General features: G+C 43.4%; 1 protein-coding gene across 1 annotated transcript in view; it reads left to right on the forward strand.

The window, feature by feature from the left end:
* CSMD2 (CUB and Sushi multiple domains 2) overlaps nucleotides 1-20,496 on the forward strand; it is a 310,633-nt gene that overhangs the window by 158,056 nt on the left and 132,081 nt on the right. Inside the window, exons 10-13 of the mRNA XM_049820686.1 lie at nucleotides 112-233; nucleotides 6,291-6,394; nucleotides 10,614-10,726; nucleotides 18,792-18,974. Coding sequence (XP_049676643.1) covers nucleotides 112-233; nucleotides 6,291-6,394; nucleotides 10,614-10,726; nucleotides 18,792-18,974 — 522 coding nt within the window. The remainder of the gene's footprint in view (nucleotides 1-111; nucleotides 234-6,290; nucleotides 6,395-10,613; nucleotides 10,727-18,791; nucleotides 18,975-20,496) is intronic.

The raw sequence follows: 20,496 nt of genomic DNA on the forward strand, positions 1-20,496 counted from the left end.
CATAATGTATGCATCTCTACTTCTCTCTTCTGCTTAAACAAAGAACACAGTATACATCTCCCAAAGCTAAGAGGCCTCACTCCCACATCTGTCTTGTTTTCCTCTTCACAGCTAGGATGTGTGATATGTACCTTCGTGGTCCCAGTGGTGTGATAACTTCTCCCAACTACCCCGTACAATACGATAACAATGCCTACTGTGTGTGGGTCATCACTGCGCTCAATCCAGCCAAGGTAGGTCTCGGAGATGCGTCTCCATGTCGTTACTTTAGTGCCTTAGTTGAGAAGTTGTATAGCTATGCTTCTTCAGAGAGGACTAGTCTCTGGTATCAGGTTTCTGTTTCTGATGTTGTACCTCCCTCTCCCCCCGGAGACTTCTTCCACATGTTCCTCAACTGTCTTTAAAGACCGCAGCTCATCACATACTCTCGCTACTGAAAATTCCTTTTGTTTAAGGATGTAATTAAAAGTGAATGTAGTTTTTTTTAATCGAAACTTCTTTGATATTTTGGCGTGAATGGTGGTGAAATGCCGAGCAGCTTAGCAAAGCATCTCATGAAGCCAGCGCTCAGTTGGGGCAGGCAGGCTGTGCCAGGAATGCTGATTTTTCCCTTCCTTTTGGCTGGTGGCTGACCTCTAACCAAAGGGATTTCAGCCCTCAAAGGACAGAGGGCAAGTGAGGAGGGAGGTGTGCTTCTGTCTACTGCTATTTCTGCAGTATCGTAAATTTATGAACAAGTCCTTTCTGCGTTCACTGAGGTTTGGAAGAGGGGAGGTTGGTGGGGACTTTCTGTTCTCGCTGGTCTGCATGTGCGATTCAAGTCTGTTGTTGCTGATCATGTAGAGAACAAGGCTCGACTGCCTTGGCCTTTGTAAGATCAAATCCTTTCCATTTTCTGCTGGCTCAGGGAGGGCGACGTTCAGTGTCTCACAGCTTTCTCCAGCCCTGCAAACTCAGCCTGTTCCTCTCCTCCAGGTCTGTGTGGGAGCATAAGAACAAAAATTACTTCGCTGTGTAGCTCAAAATATACTTTCTGAGGTGGTATTCGCCATCTCCCGCTCTCAGAAGAGGACAAGTTTCATTCTTTTTAGTATCTGGGTTCCTACTAACATCATCTCCATTAGCTCATGAGCAAATCTTGCGTGCCGAGGCACTGAGCTCATATGCTTATTCTGTCAATTCTGCCTCGGTCCTTGCCTCCAGACAGTCCTGCGTGTTGGCACTCTGCCTTCTGCCGCTGATCCGAGGAAGGCAGTTCGCGAGCGTGTTGGTATCCCAGGATCTCATCTTTTGCTAGAAGTCGTTACGGTCTGTAGAAACGCTGGCAACCATCCACAGCTGTAGCCTGCTCGCTGCCGCCGGTGGGATGGCATCTTGTGTTCTCACCTCCGGCGCTTCGCCTGCCTCCGGAGCACTCGCCCGCGGCAGGGCAGCTAGAGCCGGCGCTGGCTGAAGAGCCTGTTGAGTTCTGCTTCTCCCTCCTCATTGACCTCGGTTCAAGCCTTTAATAAGTGCAGATCACTGGTGGATTATGATTTTAATGAGGAGTATTCCTATCTTCCGATTTCAGAATGAGTTTGTATTTAAAGGGCTGTCATTAGCTGGTCGTTTCATCCAGCGGATGTCTTGGTTTGGCTGCGTAGGAGCGTAGTAATGACCTAAATTCTGGGAAACTAGAGTGTGGAATCAGGATATTTTTCAGTGCTGATTTATTAGGAGTGATTTACTCGTTAATCAGACCCAGGAGGTTCTCCTTCATCAGGGTAATGTGCAAGTGGAGAACAGACCACATGTAACAGCAGCTATTACTGCTCAAGTGTCAGCTGTGGCCTGCAGACCCTTGGGTATACATTGCCCGTGCATGGACAGGTTATAGCGAATACATCAGCATCTTAGGCTGTGGTATATGTATTATACATACCTTTATTTTTGTGCATCTTTGTCTTTCAAAGATCAGCAAAATCCAGTTTTTGTGTATATAAAATAGTCCGCGTGTGCGTGGAAAGGATTTGTAGTGAGCTAGATGTCGACGTGCCCTGGGTGTTATGTAGGCTAACGCTTCCATTTGGGTTTTCCGGTGCAAATTACGAAGGAGGAGATGGCAATCAATTGTCAAGAGATACTTACGGGCCATATCCACTGTTTATTGACCCTTTGTCACATTGCTTTTGTGTTGAATATTCAGAGTCTGTTTATTTGCTTTTCTGCCAGCCTCATGCACAGAGTTTTTCTTCTTTTCCTTCAGCAGTGTGATAGGGCAAGCTTCTCCTTTTTGTAAGCTTCCTGGGCAGACTGTCTCATTTTTCAAAAACTAACTGTCTTTGTGAATTTCTACTGTTAGTTTCTTTTTCAGCTCTTAAACTGGAGTAGTAATAAACTGTTGATTAGCAAACAGAGTCTGCAAGTCCTGATCCTCAGCTTTCATAAATCATAGAGGTGATCGAAACTGGTAAAACCCATTGATTTCAAGGCTTACCAACTTGGAGCAGAGATTCAGTAGCACAAGAAACTGTAGTTTGTGCTCCATGGACTGCAACATTACATACTCTAAAGAAATGTAGCACAACTGAAATAAGGATGGATTGGTCAAATCAGCAGCTTGTATTCAGTGTGTAAAGAGACTGCCGTGTTCTTTTTCTTTGAAGTGATAATGAGTTAATTAGTAATACCAGTTTATAAAGGGCCTCTGGATTCTGGGTATTTCATCCTGAAAGCATAATTTACAGGTAGGGAGAAATTCTCCAACTCTTTGAAGCAGGGAGCATCGAGAGGAATGCACTAATTGTTTTGGCAAAGCCACAGCTGTGCCTGCTCATTGCTTGTGCAGTGCTTTGCCCGCTCGTATTAATTTGAGCTGCTGTTCAGAGCTGCAGCCTGACGCCGTTCCTCAGCGGGAATGGCAGAGGAGGCTCCGCGTGGTCCGGGAGCCCAGGCGAGGCGCAGGCTCCCTTCTGGCACTCCTCAGGAGGATGGGAAACAGTGGAAACAAATCAACTGCCCTTAGTGTTTTCTGCTGTTTAAAGAGTTTGTTAAGGCTCCAGAAACCAAAGTTGTGCAGGCAGAACCATATCCGATTGGTGAAAATTAGAAAAAGGCAAGTAGATTCACTGGCGCGGACGGTTTCTTTTGTCCAGCAAGCAGCTCGCGAGGCTGGCTGCGTAGGCTGATTCAGTGGCTCACGTGCATAATCCAGTATAGCACTGGGAGCTGCTGGTTGCACGAGCTTTAATGCCACCTGGGTCACTGGTATTCCTACCTAACAAGTCACGTAGCGCTGCCTCTGAAAAGTACGCATGAAACTCTCGCTTACTTAAAGCACAGCCCATGTTAGAAACATGTTGCTAAATTGGAGAATTCACCTCCCTGACTCACATTGCAAAGGGGATGATCTCATCAGTGCACATTCCCCAGCATGGGCGAGGGAAGGATTGAAAATGAATTAATTAAAAAGCCTGTAAAATACTTTGAAGATAAAAAGCATTATGGGCCTGAGCTGAAGCCTGCTGAAGTCAGTGGTAATCTTTTTATTGACTTGAGTGGTCTTTGGATCAGGTCCTGTTATATGAAGCTTTTAATGTGAGCGATGGGAAAACCACTGAGCTGAATTTAGAACTCATTTGCAAGTCATCTGTTCTATATTTGGAAAAGAACTGTGAGCCAGATTCACTGAGCTACATAATCCCCTCGAAGTTTGCTCAGAAACCTACATAAACAGTGTTAAGGGCAGAGTGCTCTTCAGTTGACAACTTGGAATTATTTCCTATGCTGAGGGCGACATCAGACCTATTTGGGGGATATTCAGGGTATATAGGTTTTTTGCTGGTCGCCAGTGCCATGGGAATTAATTTCAACCACAGTGGAAAAAGAAACCATTTGGGAACTGAGAAATGCATATGATAATTGGCAAATTTGCATCAAAACTATTTCTGAACCTTCTCGAAATAATGGATGTTACTGGTTGATATTTCTCGGGAGCATATTCTCACCTGGAGTCCAGCTAGCCAAATAAAGCTCTGTCCAAGCTTCTTGTGTCATCGGTGGAGAGAGATGGGCCCCTCCAGGGGATGATTCATCCCAAATGAAGATAGATGCTTGAGACTGGGGAGAACGGGCAGGGGGGGAAATGAGTAATGTGTGCTTGTAAAGCACTTGAGTGTAACTGCAAGAGGTGCTGTTCTCCATGGAGAGAATTATTGTGGTTTTTTCCTATGAATGTGACTGCACTCCAAATCGCTTTGCAGTACGAAGCTTTAGAATCAGGTGTCATATTCCAGCCTATTTTCTTGACTTCGCTAATTGCTTCCTGTCACTTCAGCTTAAAATTGAGGTTTTGTGTCATCCGCGTATTTGTGTGTGCTGGTAGGCCTCTTGTTGTTTAATGAATCATTAAATAATTTCTAGCTTTCAGACCAAAAAGAAAATAGGAAAATGGATAAATAAATATTGTATTCAGCATCCTGTTCCTGTGCCACAAGGTTATAGTCTTCAGTATACTAGAATGTAATTAGTTATTTAATTAGGGTCAGGCTCCTTAGAATGCAGTTTACCTGAATGACTGAGTTAACTAATGATGTGTGCCGTTTTACAGCACTGTGTTCTTTGTATTAATTACATTATTCCATCATTACATGGTTTAATAATAATCTGCACAGGTTAATATTTTGGTTCTACTACTAAAATTAATGGTTCCAGACTTCTATCAAGTATCATGCAGGCTCCTGTTTCACGATCCTGGGACTTGTGGGTAATAACCTATTTTCAGAATGTCGTGGCTAAAATATCTAATTTGCTTTTCTATGCATTTGAAAAGTACGTAGAAGAGGGTAGCACGTGACAGTTCAGCCTAAGCTATATATACACCCATTATTTTTTAAAGGACACTCAAGCCATTCAACATGTCATTAACCAGTGTTTTCTTAAGGGGTTGAAGGTGAGTGGCGTTTGACAGAAGAATGATGTCAGCTTCCTAGAGAGTCCATACAAGCCTTGAAGAGGCTGTAGAGGCACGCTTGCATTAAACATAACACAGTTAATTATTGCTTTTGGGTTTAACTTTGCGGCTTTTATCCCGCTGTGATTGCACACATGCTCAAGTGTGTGCAGGAGATGCTGCTTTTATAATAGGCAAGAAATTACAAGACAAAAGATTTTAGTTTTCCTGTGTCTTGCTTCTTTGCCCCAAGTCAAGAGGTGTAGAGTGGCATCATGTGTCTGTGGTCCTTGGCACGCATGTAGGTCCTTCTCATTAATTACTTTTGATAACTTCTGTGTTGTGTGAAGTAGCAAAAATTAGTGTGAAACTAAATTTGGTGATTTAGTCTGTTTAAAAATTAGGAAATTGAATGTATTTACAGGGTACAAAGGTCTGGATCCATTCAAGTGTTTATGTGCTTTCCTGGATCCGGTCAATTAAAAAGCTCCGAGAAACAAAGTTCCAATTGATTTCTTTTTTTTTTGTGGTGTTGTGGACAAGTAAAGCACTTCTGTAAATTAAACTCTCTTCCTTTTTGTTTGTTCACCGTGTCCGAGGCTGGATTAAAGACTTTTGTCCCCTAAGTCACATTGTAATTTTGAGTTATTTTCAAACGAGAGGCTTCAAAAGCAGCTGAGAGACTTGGAACACAAACGTCTCGACTTCTATGGGACTTCTGCTCCTAAATGATACGTGGAGGCTGCGTAAATCAAGTGGGGCTGGAAGGTTTGGATAGAGCAGGAGAGAAAACACAGGGAACAAACAGCTGTGGACAGACATAATGATGATTGTGTTTGCAGACAGCTTGAGACAATTTCCTTGAGCTACCCCAGTGGTAATTCACATAAAGCCTTTCTTGGTCTGACAGAAGCTTCTGAAAACCAGGGGAACTTTCTGAGCAACATAGAGCAAAAGAAGGACTCTCCGCTTGCACCGTGTGTAACAAACACGCTGCCTATATGCACATTCAAATCCGTCACCGTAATCTCAGGTTTATGAAAGAAAGGGTAGCAGTAGCTGGTGGGGAAAAAAGCATGCTGAAATCCCAACACACATATCTTTATCAATAAAGTCATCTAGAAAATCAATAGATAAAGCAGAAAAATCTGAGAGGTAATTTCAGTAAGAACTCAATCTGTCTGGAAAGAAGCGCTACAGTGCTATAAAAAGTGAGGACGGTCACCTTCGGTGATGTCCTGAAGATATTAATGCTCTTATAACTTGCTCCTCAATAGACAAACAGATAAATAAACAAGACAAGAGGATCTGCTAGCTACCTTGGCAGTTGATTCATATTAACATGCTGCATCTTTGCCAGGTTATCAAACTCACCTTTGAAGAATTTGAACTAGAAAGAGGATATGACACTCTGACAGTGGGTGATGGAGGACAAGTCGGAGACCAGAAAACTGTGCTTTACGTGTAAGTAGCATGTCCTTTGTCCCTGTGAGAAATCCAGACCTAAGTTTTGCCTGACGAGATGTAGCTGATGTGTTTGGATGAAGGAGTCCCAGTCTGCTTGCTGTACCTTACTGGATGGTTTATCTGCTCTTTGTCATTTTTGGTGGAGCTGACTCTTCTTGGTGTGTTCTTCCTTCAATCACGTTCTCTTGGGCTTCAGCTGACAGAAGGGCTGTTACCTCTTTGCTTCGCTTCTCTTGAACTGCCTTCGTTGGGGCCCCTTAGAGAGAGGCTGAGGCCGTTCAGGGAGCTGAGCAAACAGGATTAAAGTTCGGATACCAGAGTAAATGCAAGTCGGGTAGAAACTGAGAACTGTTTGGATGTCTTTCTCCTGTGCTGTCCTTCTTGTTCAGTCATTTTTAGCAATGCAAAGTGGCTGTAAATCCATTCTCTTTGAGTGACATCCTGAGCGTTTTACACCCAGTGTGCATTTGTGTAAGTGACGAGACACGCTGCTTCAAGGCTGAGAATTGGTCCCCCTCGATTGACACCCTTTAGTTTGCAGATAAGATGTTCTGTGGAGTAGAGGAAACATTGTGGATAGTCCTGCTTTCCTTCCAGGTCTTCCTGTATCAGTGTTCCCCACCTAAATATGTTTTTGGGGGTGTTTTGGTTGTTTGGGGTTGTTGTTTGTTTGTTTTTGTTTTGTTCTCCCCCCCCTTTACTCCCCAATTTTAATTACGAAGAAAGGACATCGGACCAGTACAGGGCCAATCCAGCCATGCTGAAGCAGAGCAAATCGTGAGTCCTGTATAGAACTATTCTAATGCAAAAGCGTGCTGCTTGCCTGAACTTCCTGACTTCGGGTCAGCTTTGAGCACCTACGTGTATTTTGCTCCATATTCTAGAGCTCAATCGTGCCCCCCTGACTGCGTTCAGGTCCTGACTGCTTCTGAAAGGGTGGCCTCTTGCCATGTTGGAGTATCGTTTGCCTCCTGCGAGTGAAGTTGTAAGCCGGGTGGCGTTTGTCGAAGTCTCAAATGGCTTGAGGGCACTTGCAAGGCAAGGTAGTGGAGCAGAAGCAGGGAAAAGTCACCTTTCAGAAAGAATATTTGAAGTGGTGAATGGGGTGGTGGAACCAGGGCCACCAGCATCCAAGTTTAGTGTCTTGAAAGACTCCCTTCTTTTCTATCTAATCAAAAATGTATAAGAGCAAACAACTCTCCAAAAGCTACTCTAGCAAAGCTGTTGTACTCTTTCCAACTGGTAGAGAGTATTTCATATTGCGTTTTTTAATTCTTCCTCTTCACTTGTTTTTCCACATGAATCAGCCTCCCACTCCATTCTCACTTATGTTAATGTTTCCTTGTCTTTCCGAAACCTCTGTTTCTGTGAGATTCGTTTCCCTATAAATTTCTTTTCAGAACATGAACACCGGTGATACTTAGGTCAGGAACTCTAACCTGCAATGTATATAAATGTAAAGTCTGATGATTGCAAAATTGTTTGTAATTAAAGTGTCACAGAACATTTCACAGCTGATTGGTCAAAATGTGCAAATTACTGCCAGGGGAGTAGTTTGCAATAACTTGCTGAAATGATTTCTCCTTCCTATCCCTTTTTGTTTGCCTAAAGCCCATGAAGAAGATTTTCCTAGATTTGATTTTAATCATTCCACGTTTTCTCACTCTGTATTAGCTATTCAACACCTTGCTAATGCAAATTTGGAATATCTGAGACTGTCTGCACACGGTGTAGCATCTGGTATCTTCTCCCAGTGCAAGAGAACTTTCCATTAAATTGCTGATGCTAATCCTAACAGGGAGATTTTTTTTTTATTATTATTATTATTATTATTTTAATTTTTAATCTGGGAGGATAAGTTGAAAACTAATGAAATGTGAGAGAGGTGTGAAGACCACAGAAATACTCCATTTGTAATGAACGTGGCTGAAAGTCCATGGACAACTTTTCTCAGTATTTTCTGCCCTCTTACCTACTGTCAGATGAATTCGTGTATGGGGTATAGCCATTGGATACAAGCTGTAGGTTTTTTGGGGGAATCAACATGCAGAAACCTAACCCTGTCAAAGATAGGAGTTCCAGTTTTCTTACTGCTCTTCATTTATTCTCGGCTATTGAAGAGGAACTCAGTCTTGCAGCCTTTCAAATCGAGAAATACATTTGAATCAACTTGCATAGCAGCAGATGTTATCCTAAACTGAGGTATGAAGGACCACTTGTTTCCAGTCTCAACTCATCCCTGTAAAATGCATCTTGGAGAACACAACAGATTGTTAGGCTGAGCTTTCTGACGTGCAGAAAGGATTTTATTCCCTAAAGTAACAAGCACCCAAATCAATTCAGCTTGTGAAGGTGGAATGGGAAAGCATGCGAAGCGCCTTTTTCTAAAGTTTTTTCTCTTGGTGTGTTCCTCATTCCTGCCCGTCTGCTGCTTAAATAACTTGAGAAGAATCAACAATAGCACTTCTTCTGCACTCTCCATCGAACTCTCTGGATGCAAACCAGTCATTAAAACAAGATTACTTCTTAATTTACCAGCACCCTGGGATCAATACAATTTCTGACGCAGGTCAAAGCAATAACAGAGCAAAGGTGGGGGCGGAACTGGGAGAGCTTTGATGGGCTTGGGGGATATGAATGTCATTTCAGAGAAAAACACGCTCCAGATTCCACGGCCGAAGCTCGAGCAGTGACTGGTTTTGGGTGTCACGGTAGCCCCTGGTGCGCGTGTGACTGGCGAACGTCTCTGGGATGGGGAGGAGAGTTACGTGTCTGGCACGGTTGGTCCCATTTACAACGTTAGGTACCTGTAAGGCTATTGGAAAGAATCTGGCACTCGGCAGGTAGCCTGTGTTAAGAATGTCAAGCAAGTAGCAGAAGTAGCACAACCCTTCAAGCAGTCATTTGGCTTCACTCTAAACAAACAGTAATTGGCAGATCAGCCATACTGTCTCCGATTACCCAGGAAACTGGGAATTGCAACAATTATGCCTGGAGGTTGCAAGTTACATTTATTCACAGGATGCTATCAACACACAGCTGCTGGGTTTATTCCCTTGCAGTGTTGGTTTGCAGTAATTCTGCCTTGAGAGCTTGGGGATCAATTTTATCAAGAAGCCTTTCAGGTGCTGCTATTGTACTTGAGAACGGTGCCAGGCAGAAGCCATATCTATACATATGTATGTATTTAGATTTAAGCAAACACTACAGAAAAAAGAATACCTATCCACCTGCAGTAGCTGCACTTAAGGTAATTTATAAATTTATCACAGACGATACCTTAGCAGAAATAGTATAACAACAACATTAAACACTGCCACTAAGACAGGCAACATAACACTCATACTCCTGTAGTAATGATCCCTTCCCACGCACTGTTACTCTGTTTTCAGAAGCAGAGGGAAGGGAAGGAGCTGTGCTCAAAGCAGGCATTTCTGCATGTGTAAGTGCCTACACTGGTGCTTGTGTGGGTGGGGGATAAAACTCTAAAGCTGTGTTGAACCACAACGAGGTGATTAATCTCAAAGGCTGAATGAGCTGCCCATGGCTCATTAATACAGATATATTGGTGACATTTTTCTAAATCTCTTCAGCTCTTCTAGGAGTATCCTTGAAGGGGTAGGCAATGTCCTGATCATCCCGCGCTGTCTGGATTAGTAGCACTTTTCAAGGGCTTACAGGGCATTCAGCAGACTGGGGCTCGTGCCTTGTCTTCCAGGGTTTTTTTGTGGGAACTTCTCTGTCAGGATAGAAATGTAGCAGAGAAAGTGTTGCAAGTAACTTTTTGTAATACTAGAAAATATTCTAAATGCAGTTAAGAGGATTCAGTCACTGGTATGGGCTCTGGGAATTTCATTTGTTTGCTTGTGTTTTGCTTCAGTGAGAAAGGAAACTGTTGCTATTGATGCTGGATAATATATTGTAGTAATGGTACTGAATTGTAATTATTATAGTGATGATAATAACTTGCAGGCCCTCAACTATAGTAGAAGACTCACTGTTTAGGTAGTATGCAGAAACATACCGAGAGGCTCGTCAGTCTGGAAGATCTATCAGTCTTTTGGACAGTGTTCCCTTTTGGGGTTATTCTTAGCTGTGTTGGCATTGCTTTTGTTATTTTCTGCTCCTACAGAGGTATGTGTGGCCTTTATTTTGGTGGGAAAATAAGTTTGGGGAGACATACAGGCTGTTTACTTGTTCTTATTTATTTTTACAGCTTGACAGGCACCACAGTCCCTGATCTTATCGTTAGCACACACCACCAGATGTGGCTTCTCTTCCAGACAGATAGTGTCAGCAACTTGCTGGGATTCAAAGCAACATATGAAGGTAATCCAAGTGTGTCTCTCTGAATTTACCTGTTTTAAGAGGATCAGGAATGAGATGGGTACAGGGATCAGGAATGAGATGGGTACAGATGTTTGGGAGAATAGGGAGAGAGAAGCTTCTCTAAATATATTGAAGCCCTGCAGATTTTTTTTCTTAAAACTGAAGCTTTGCTCCAATAAGAACAGCTTTCATGATTTCTTTTCCATGAAAGCAGACTGGGTGGGTGATGTTTCATTGCCATTTCATTTGCTTTGATGGAAAAGAGTTGGTGAATTTGAGCTGATGGCAACAGACTGTGTCTGCAGAAGAAAATGAGATCAAGTAATCAATGGTTCTAGTAGATTAGTGGTATCAACTACTTTAAACTTTGATTAATCTGGAGTATTACAAATGCAATAAAACTTAATGCTGGGATTTTTCAAAAGAAACTCATGAAATGCATTAGGATGTGAATGCTGAAGTCTGTCATAAGCTTCTGTGTTTACTGTTGTTGTAGGTATTTGCAAAGTTAGAGAAAGCGTGATGGAAAAGTATTCCTTTTAACTCGTGTAAGTGACTGCTGATTCTAGCTGAAGCTTTTCTTAGATTCCTAAGCGTCTGAGATGTTTTTAGATTTTTCCAGAAATCTTCATCTTGTGTCTCTACATTTGGTGTGGGCACGTAGGGTCCTTAGCTTCCTCTGCGAGCGCTGCTCTGAAGACCGTCCTCCGTCCGATAGCCTCATGCCTGCGGAGCGGGAGCTTGTTTCCGTGATGCAGCTGCCAGCGCAGACACACAGGAATACTTCCACTTAGATGTCAGCTTCTTTTTGGTATTGTTATCATCTTGAATCTCTTTTCAAAGCACTTGAATGCCTTTCGGTTTTCTCTGTGACCTGCCGGTACCAGCGATGGCTTACTCTTTTGGCTCTGGTGCCTAAAAGTAGGCACACAAATCTTCATCTAGCCATGGGGGCTGCTCCTGAAATGTCCGAGTACCGGCAGCTTCCACTGACATCAGCAGTAACATTTAAATCTGTGTCTTTCAAGGGCCCTAAATGCACATTAGCGTTCATTCATTTTTAAAAGTCTTTCTCTGGGACTTACCATGTTTCAGGGAAGTGTCATATTGTGTTCAGGCCAGGACCTGCCCATAGTAGCGCTGCTGATTGATGCTAAAGTAACAGCAGTTAGGAGCCTGAAGGGACCTGACCTGCCAGAAAACCTAGCTGGACTAAATGCCAGTATGTCCAGGCAGGCTGAACAGTACGTTGAAGGGGGCACTGGGTCGTGATGCTGGAGTCTTTACAGGATTGCAGGACCGGGTCAGCAGAAAAGTCATAGAGAATCATAGATAAGAGACAGTGGAATTGAAAGAAGGAAAAGGCAAGTCCAGCCTGATTGTCTAGGAAGCATCTTAACGGTACTATTTCGGTCTTACTTGCTGTGACTGTACCAGCCTGAGAGCTTGCTCTCTGCGGTAGCTGTGATGTCCGTCTCCTGCCACGCTTGTCTGCGGTTGATCCTTGGCAGCCTGGCAGAGCGTGCTGCTGCACCCCTACCTGCCAGCTGCGGATGGGCGAAAGCACTCTCCAGCTCTGCTTTGCGATCCCGCCCGGTTTGTTAATCTCATCCAAAGGGCGATCTGGACATATTCTTTCAGTCACTTGATAGATCTTATGTTTACCCCATAGCATAGCACATAAAGTTGCAAAGTACATGATCTAGGGACTTCCTTACACTGTTGTTCATCTTCTGTGAACTTTGGATCTATAAGGAGCTTGACTTCTTCCTCCTCTGACTTGCTTCGATGTTATTGGTAGCTTGATCTATAGCAAGGCTGAGCTGCTCTTGCTCCCTGAGACCTCACCAGTCGGTCTGGGGATCACCATTATCATTCATGCTTTGGAGTCCTGTTGTATGGAGCTTCTAATGTCAAATGTGCTTCTCCCTTCCTTACTCATCAGCTTTCCCTGCACAGCTGCTGCCTATTTTGCTGTACTTTATGTCTATAACCTCCTAGAGGAATAAAAAAAAGGGAGTCTCCTGGCTCTGCTGTGTCCCCTGATGGGCCTTGAAGGAGGGACCCTTCCCTGGCGAGTGTCTCTGCTTCGCATGTGTTGGAAGTAGAGGCTACTCTCTCTCTGCCTATCGTTCAAATCTTTTCTCTTTTTCTGGGCATCTCTGCAGTCTTTGTACAGCAGCTTACTGACCTTGCAAAATGGATTTGTGCATGAACAAAGAAAACCGCTCCATGCCGAAGGTCCATGCTGGCCCTGTCCTGAGGTTAAGCTAACCTCCAATCAGCCAGGTCCATAAAACTCTTAGTTTTTGCAAATACTTTGAGCTACAAAGCAAGGGACGTTTAAGTAAGAGGCAATTAGCACTTGCCAAATATGTTATGAAATTTTATGCAACTTACTAACAAGTTTCAGTATCAGTTTTATGGCCGCGCTTCTTCCTAATTGTGAGATGAAAATTACAGCTAATGGAGCTATATGAAGTCAAGACCAAAAATCTGCCTAACAGAAGGGCAGAGTATTGCTTATAGAGTATGTTTAAATAGCCATCTATCCTAAAACCTGTAAGTTTTAGCGTACATTTTAAGTGTAATGCAATCATGAAGCCTGTTTGCTACTGCTGAAACAGTCACGCCTAAGAGATTTATTGATGCACAGATTCAAGGACCTGTTGGGAAGAACATGCTGAGGGCGGCAATATGCCATCAAATTTTTAATGTAGGATTCCTAAGAAAGGGGAGCCAACCGGGTCCTTTTGCTTCACTTGTAAGTAAAGGGAAAGCATATTTGCACTGGGAAGAGTATACAAAATGCAAGGGATCTGAATTCAGGTTTTTCCAAATCTGCACTGCAAGATTGGATGCATTTGGAACAAATGCTCAGTGGGTGTAAATTAGTGTGACAGCATTGATTTTCAATTAAGCTGTGTCAGCCTTTACCAGCTGAGGATCTGGCTCATTAATGTTCAAGAAGATTACTTGTAAGTCTCCAATGTCTCAACTGCAGCCACTTTTATCCTTTCCAACAGACATTCTTTCATAATAGTGAACAATGTTTTTGGACTTTCAGTGCGTGTCAGAAGAAATTTATATTAAGCTCCACTTTGCTGGAAAAGTCTTTTCTTTCTCACAACTATAGCGAGCTGATTGATACTGCAATTTAGTGCTTGACTTGTGAGAGGGCTTACAGCCTCCTGGGGTCCTGGGTCTTATTTTCTCCCTTCTTTCCTTTAATCTCAGATGACTTGTTCTGAGAATGCCTTCCCCTTAGAGCTGATGCCTTCCACAGCCATCGATACGGTTCTTTGAAAGCTTCCAGGTCAACCCCTTGTAACGACTGGGAATAAATAATTCCTTCAGGCAACATTTTCAAAAGTTCTTGAGAAATTTAGGGTTCGTCGAAGAGGATTCAGACTCCCATAATCTCACCCACAATCCTTCTGCAGTGATGTTCCACATTGGTGGGCTGAAGATGCTTGGTCTCTACCGCAGGGGAGGTGCGGGGGGAAAAACATGTTTCTGTTACTTATGAGCTTGAGGTTATTACAAGCAATAATATAAAAGTACATCAATAGTATAAAATTCTATGGTAAGAGACAGAAATATTAAAACATGAAAAAATGGAACAAAGCCAGATTTTAATGTAGTTTTACATTTATATTTATATATTTTTAATATAAAGTAATAACTTAAAATTAAAACTAGATTTATAGACACACACACACTAATCTAGTTTGGATTTCTGTTGGAATTGGGTTAGTTTGGGTAGAGCTGACTAAGGTCGATGTTCTGAACTACCAGCGTGCTGCAGGCAGGGGATGATTAAACAATATTTATTGTTGTTGAAGTGCTGACTAAGTGTTTGGCTCTGGAGTGGTTAGCTTTAGAGCTGAAATTTAGCCCCATGGTGCTAAGAGGCTTAGGAGCTCTGCAGAGCTGGAGCCCGAAGATTTCCTCTCCTGACCTTTCTGGTTATAATTTAATCGGTGCTGCCCAAGGTGTTCGGTCAGATGAGCTTGCTGGGTTTCCACATCTGTTTTTACGAATGTTATGTAAATACAGAACTCTCTGTGTAGATGCCTGCATGCAAGTGGCATGTAAAGGTGTTCGTACATATATGTCAAAATGAGAACAAACAATAACCTCTGAAGTTGCTTCATCCTAGGAGACCTTGGGGAAAAAATACACCTACCTGAAACTAGTTCTGATGCCGCTGTTGTTCAGAATTAGCTTTCAAAGCCGAGGTTGTGCTCCCTAGCTTGGAGCGCTGTCTTTGGTTTTGTCTGGTGAAGTGCTCTCAGGCTTCACTGAGCAGCCCAGGTAACATGCAGGTAGTTTTCATTGGTTACATGCGTGTATTTATTTAATTTTTTGGGTTCTACATTACCTAACCTCCCCAATATTGTTGACTGTGGAAGTCTGTCAGAAAACTCAGTGCTTATATCTTTCCTTCTCTGCTTTTCCATTAAATGTATTGACTCGTATCATAAAACACTAGCGCTGAAATACTGCTGAACCAACAGACACGAAGGCTTTTAGCTTATGATGTGTTGACCTGAACCGCGCTCAGGGTCACGTTTCTTGTATTTAAGTCTTGTATAAACCTTAGCGGCAGTGATTTGATGTTATGCCACGGGGTTCTAATGAGCCTGCTAGATTCAGTTTCTGCATTTGTCTTGCAACAGTGGTTTTGATGGGAGGAATGTGGCAAAGATCTGCAGAAAGGGCCTTTCCTGCTTAGTTTATCCCCTCCTCCTCGTCGTGTTTCCTCTTCAGATCCTTTTTTTCCTCATTGTCGGAGTTAACAAAAAGAACAATGCAATAGCAACACCCTGGTCCTCGTTCCCTCAGATACATACCTGAGACTGTTAGCTTTCATTAGTTTAAACAAAGTTGATATACGTATGAAATAACGTGCCTGAGGTTAAGTATTTAATCGAGGGTCTTTTCTGACTGTGGGTAACGTTTGTCTGATTTCCTCAGGTATGGCCTCCAAGTGCTCACAAATCCCACATCTTACGGGTGTTTTTTCCAGAAACTGGAGTTTGCTAGTGCAGTGCTTTTTTGCAGCTCCCAAATCCTCGTTTTCCTCCACAGACGAGTCAGGCAGGAGCAGAAATTCCCACGGAACCCCGGGAAGAGAGCGGCCTAAATTTTGGGTGCCTGCAGAGTTTCTGTGCAGCTGTGTAAAGGAGCAGAGAGGTTCTTGCTCTCATGAGTCACTCTGGAAATGTAGGCTGCCTCCTCTGCGCTGAGCAAAGGGACCCAGTTTCCCCACCCACCACCAGCAGACAAATAGCATAAATAGCTGATGAAAAATTTCTGGTGAAACATTTTCTGTTAGAAAATGCTGTTTTGTCAAAATCTTATGTGCGTGATATAATATTTGATGGAGAAGTTTTGAAAGATTCATGTCAACTTGTTTCATTTAAATAATGTCAAAACACTTGATTTAGATGTTCTTGTTTAGTTTTGACTTTTATTATTCTAATGTGGAAGTGATTTTACTTAAACATTCATCAGGAGAAATGTTTCAGTCTTATTGAAGTACCATGTTTTGATATTTCTGAATCACTCATTTTTGGAATATCTGCTCTGCTAAATATTTCATGAATTTTACTCTGTATGAAAAGAAATGTAGGAACCAGGGGATTTTCTCAGGACAGAAATTTCATTTTCTGACCCTGCTGCTGTAATAAAATGTGCTAGCTTTGTTTGCATGCCGCTAACACGGAGATCGTGTGCATAGTGGAAAATGTGAGCTCTAATTCTTCATTTCTCTCCCATTCTTAAACCTGTGATTTCACTCTCTCTGTAAAAAATGTTCCAGCTGGGTTCATGCAGGGTGACAGAAAAGGACTACCCAAGCTCACAAGTGTGGGGGGAGCCCTGGGAGGGAGGGCATTCACTCAGTCCTCGAGAGCATCTCTGTTACCTTTATTCTTTTTCAGCAGAGGGTCAAAAGGGAGTTATTTTTCTTTGCTTGGCTATGTGGTAGCCTGAGCATGTCCTCATTTTAAAAAAGCAATGAATATTCTGAACGCTTGTAGCTCCCTTTGGCTTCTGCGGTAGCTGGAGCTGCTCGGCACGGCTGTCTGCATCCCTTCGGTGGAGGTCCTGCGGCCACCGTCCCGCCCGAGCCGCAGCTGCGCGCAGAGGGAAGCTCTTCGGGTTGGCGAGGAAATCTTAGCCTTGCTGGACCTGAGCTTAGGAGGACAGGGCTCCCTCCCTCGCTGGAGCCTGGCGTGGGCAGGAATATGGTGCGTGGCTGCGTGTCCAAGAGCTTTGTTGCTTCCCAGTGGAAGAAGAGCCTCTGGACGTGGAGGAGTAGCCTGAGGAGGGCTGGCGGTTCTGCTCCACGTGTCGGTGGGCTGGGAGATGACTTAACGCTTTGTTTTAAGAGATGGCTGGAGTGACACGTGTTAGTGTCCATCTCATTCTGACCAAATATCAGGAACCGGAGTGGTACTGGGACATGCATCGTTTCCTTCCCCAGGGCACCCAACATCGCAGGCTCCGGTGATAGCAGGAACTGGAGATGCTGGGTGAAAGGCACCCTGCGGGACAGTTTGCCATCAGTGTTACTTGCTAATACTGTATTTCAAGACCTCAGGGAGTGGGAGAAGGAAAGGACTAGCAAAAATTAACTTTTAAAGGCTGTTGACTCATAGCAGAAAGCGTTATCAGTTTCCTGTGTCTCTGTCAGGACGTAATGATACGTATTTAAAATAAGCATGCTACCCTTTGATCTTGTCGCTATTTCTTGAGTTTTAAAGCTGAATTTTGTTTCATGATTTGCACTATTTATCTCCTGCCTTTTTTTGGAGAGTAATGTACAGTTCAGTGCTATTTTAATATCCAAACTGGTTTGGTTTATTTCTCCTTTTTATATGGAAGTACAATTCTTAAACATTGGGATTTTCAAAGTCTGCAGGAAGATACGTAAATCCTGCCAAACTGTTTTCACTGACAGGCAAAAAAAGAAACTGATTCCATGAAAACTTCAACATTAATATTAATTTATGTTAAATTATTTTGGGGATGCTTCATTACCTGGCAGTGACTTTTTAGTTCAAGATGCATACAGCAGCAGCAGCAGCTAGGTGCTTGTTGTGACTTCTATTCAAAATACACCTGTATCTAAGTTGCCTGAAGTCAGAATAGTAATGAGGTGCTTGTTGTTATTCAAACCAAACTGGAATATTAGATGGAGTAATGCAAATCTCAGATTATGTGATTTTTCCTCTGTAAAGAAAATGTCATGAAAGAAGTTTCCAATTTGGTGTAAGAAATTGAAAATGGGGAGAAAGGACAGCGGGGCTGATCATAGATGATGGGGATAAAAACGAGAGAATGTGGAAGACAAGATGAATGTGAAGCAGATAAATAATGTGGGAGCGCTAAGGAGGCTGTAAAGGAATGGCGTTTTGTAGCTAATAGTGATACAGACCAGGGGGCCCTTTGAAATGAAATTGTACAGAGCAGAAGATAACAGAAAATTGTGTCCATGATTTATTTGAAGTCAAAATACATGTGCAGCAAGAGATTAACTGTATGTTTCTGTGCAACAAGGTGTCAGCTGTCTGCTTCGGGACCACACGCAGAAATTGAAATGGGGGTGGGAAGGGAAGGGAGAGACGGCAGACGTGGCAATCCAGCAAACGCATCCCAAATGTATCCTTTTTGCCAAAGGAGTCGAAGGCCTGGTCCCGCTTAGTGAGATGGGGTCCGTCTGCCTCAAAAGAAGACCTTGAAGCAGATGCAGAGTAGGATCTCCTTGGGTATCGCTGTACTTTGCATTTAGTCGTGATTAATTTAAGGATGAGGAAGCAGTTAGGAGAGGTTGTTAGGGAGGGCCTTTCAGCCACAGTGGTAAAATTTGTGTGTTAGGACAGAGATCTCGGCTGCGTTCTGCGCCGCTGACGATGCTGGCATGCGATGTCTTTGCCAGAGCGCTGACAAGCAGCACGCGGCGCAGATGTATGCCAGGTATCGCACCAGCTCGGTGTCAGAGCCTTCCCCCATGCAACTTTTGTTTTCTTTATTTTTTTCTTTTTTTCCCCTCCAGAGATTGACCAAGGGAGCTGCGGTGATCCTGGGATCCCAGCCTACGGCAGGAGAGAAGGATCCACGTTTCGCCACGGGGACAGTTTGAAGTTTGAGTGCCAGCCTGCCTTTGAGTTGAAGGGACAGAAAACAATTACCTGCCAAAAGAGTAGCCAGTGGTCTGCTCAGAAACCAGTTTGTGTTTGTAAGTCAGTGAGGAGACGGCTCTAAAATGTCTTCGTTGTGTGGTGAGGTGGTCACGTAACCAGTGTGTTTGTGCCCTGTGCTTGGTACCTGGGATAGGACAAGTTCTTGTGCTGGCAGAGACGGCACCAAGCTGCAGCTTCGCTTAACCGAAGCTGTGGGGAGAGTTTGGTTTGGCTCTTCTCTCAGCCGAGAAGGGCTGCGCAGCAGGGACCAGCGTCCAGTTGGAGATTTGGGGTTTGCGCTGGGACCGTGTGCTCTCTCTGCTCTACCCCGCTGCCCTCCCGGCGTTCTGGTTCAGAATCCCTTCTGGAGAGAAAGTAGGGCTTTGGTGTCTGAGACAGGAGGCATGGATACGGACACGCACAAGAAAATAATTTAAAACTTGATTCTATTTTTGGCCATTTAATTTTCCTTCATTATCTGACAATATTCAGGCTCCCTGCTGCTGGACCTCAATTTTTAAATTGTTGCATGAGTTCTCAGCAGAAGTAGGATATTGTACTCTCAGTAGTGACTAAGGATCAAATTTTCAGATGTAAATGGGAGTTACGTGCACAGTCCCCACTGGGTTTTAATGGTCTCACTGACCTTTGAAGACGCATTGGGCAATCTGTTGTATTTTGACCGAACCTTCACTCCGAAACAGTGTTGTATTTGGGCATTACCAAAATGCACAAAAGTATATACGTTTTCCCCAACTGGTGACAAGCAAACTCTTCTTTTTGTCTCATCTCTCCTTAGTTGGGTATGTTAAAGTTTGTGCCTTTTGAACAGATACTATGGTGTAGGGGAGTGAGACTGAACCTAACAAAAAAATAGGGAAGGAAAATTCAGTTGAGCAACAGAGGACAAAAGTGTGGGGAAAATGGATAGCGAGAAAACAGAAATGTTCTTCTTTAGAAGTGTGTATTCACTGTGCAGATAAATAGATATGCTGGTGTTAGATACTCCAGTCCAAAATGGTCATTTGTAGCGTGGCGGGAGTTGATATGTACCAAAGAGGTTACACAGCTGGGGGGAGCAGCCCTCGTTACGTTGGAGCTGGATCTGGGTTCTTCAGGAGCTGTGGGAGAAGCAGGGGCTTTAGTGTCCTTACACTGGCAAGGTAGGGGAGAATGTGGGAAACCAGTTTCAAGTAAGTGCCTTTCTTTTCAAACACTAATTTACGCTTCGAGCGTTTGAGAATGTCTATTTGGGGAAAGGAAGCAATTACTTTGTGAGTTTTGCCTTTTCCAGATGCTATGACTCCCTTCCTACTTGGTTTTCTCTGTAAGCAAATCAGCTGAAAATGCTGATGAGGAAAATGGAGTTTTCCTGGTTATCTTTCAAGTGGGGAATGTTAAACTGTTTCTGTGCTTAGCGTCAGAGTTGGGTGTCTCTTTTTTTTTTTTTTTTTTTTTTTTTCATTTCCCAGAAGTTCAGATGAATTTCAACAGCTGATGGTTTGGTTGAGGTTCTTGCTGATAGTTTGCAGTGAGCCTAAACCCGTAGTTTGTGCCCAGTATGAGAGGACTGGATCA

This window comes from Accipiter gentilis, chromosome 17 (genome assembly GCF_929443795.1).
Source record: "Accipiter gentilis chromosome 17, bAccGen1.1, whole genome shotgun sequence".
Taxonomy (NCBI): Eukaryota; Metazoa; Chordata; class Aves; order Accipitriformes; family Accipitridae; genus Astur; species Astur gentilis.